We start from the raw sequence: 1,013 nt of genomic DNA on the forward strand, positions 1-1,013 counted from the left end.
CCTCCCCCGCCCCCTGCCGCGGCAGCACCTGGATGCTCAAGCTGGTGGGTGGCCTGGGACAGGGCGGGATGGAGCCCCTCCTCTCCTGATCCGTCCCGACCCGTCCTGATCCATCCCCGAACACCCCATCCGATTCCTGTCTGGTCCCATCCCTACCCTACCCCGTCCCCTCCTATCCTGCCCCATCCTCTCCTCCTCCACTCTCCCCTCCTGTCCTACCCCATCCTCTCCTGCACTGTCCCACCCTCTCCTCCCGTCCCATCCCATCCCATCCCATCCCATCCTGTCCTGCCCCATCCCCTCCCATCCCATCCTTTCTGCCCGCAGTATGCCATGCTCCTGTCCCTCATCTTCCTCATCGTCCTGGTGGCCGCCATCGTGGGGTTCGTCTTCAGGCACGAGGTGAGTCTGGGTGGCCACTGCCGTCTCCCAGTGCTGCAGAGTGAGTTTGATGATGCTTTTACCCCAGTGCAGTCGCAGATGTCACCGAGGCACAGGGGGCCTGCCTGGCAGCGGTGCTTAGTTTGGCAAAGCTAGGGTTAAACCAGCACAAAGAGCAGCTTGGTCCCTGTAAGGACCCAGAAGGAGCAGCCTGGGTGCAGGGTCAGTCCAGCACAGCACGTTGTCCCTCCATCAGAACAGGCAGAGTAGCCCTGGACTGTAATTCTGGCTTTGGTCTATCTTCTGCAGTAATTTCAGTAATGAAAGCTCCTGGGAGGGTTTCTGTGCCTGCTTGGGAGGGAGCTGGTGCAGCTCCTTGTTATTACAGACAGCCTCCCTGCTGCCACAGTGCATCCAGCCTGCCCTCTAATACAGCCTCTAATTGCCTGGTGCTGGGAAATGTCTGCTGGCCAAGGCCGGAGTCACTGCTGCCATCCCGAGCGGTGACTAACGCGGGACAGGAGGGACAGCAGGGCAGGGCAGGGCAGGAGGGACAGCAGGACAGGAGGGACAGCAGGACAGGGCAGGAGGGACAGCAGGGCAGGGCGGGAGGGACAGCAGGGCAGGGCAGG

The 1,013-nt window shown here is 61.9% G+C and overlaps 1 protein-coding gene across 1 annotated transcript in view; it reads left to right on the forward strand.

Annotated features, from left to right (window-relative positions):
• Positions 1-13: 13 nt before the first annotated feature.
• Positions 14-1,013, forward strand: part of TSPAN6 (tetraspanin 6) — a 5,450-nt gene continuing 4,450 nt past the window's right edge. The window contains exons 1-2 of the mRNA XM_005423278.2: positions 14-44; positions 328-402. Of these exons, the coding sequence (XP_005423335.1) occupies positions 33-44; positions 328-402 (87 nt within the window). The 5' untranslated portion in view covers positions 14-32. The remainder of the gene's footprint in view (positions 45-327; positions 403-1,013) is intronic.

The sequence above is a fragment of the Geospiza fortis genome, unplaced genomic scaffold (assembly GCF_000277835.1).
Source record: "Geospiza fortis unplaced genomic scaffold, GeoFor_1.0 scaffold29, whole genome shotgun sequence".
Lineage (NCBI taxonomy): Eukaryota > Metazoa > Chordata > Aves > Passeriformes > Thraupidae > Geospiza > Geospiza fortis.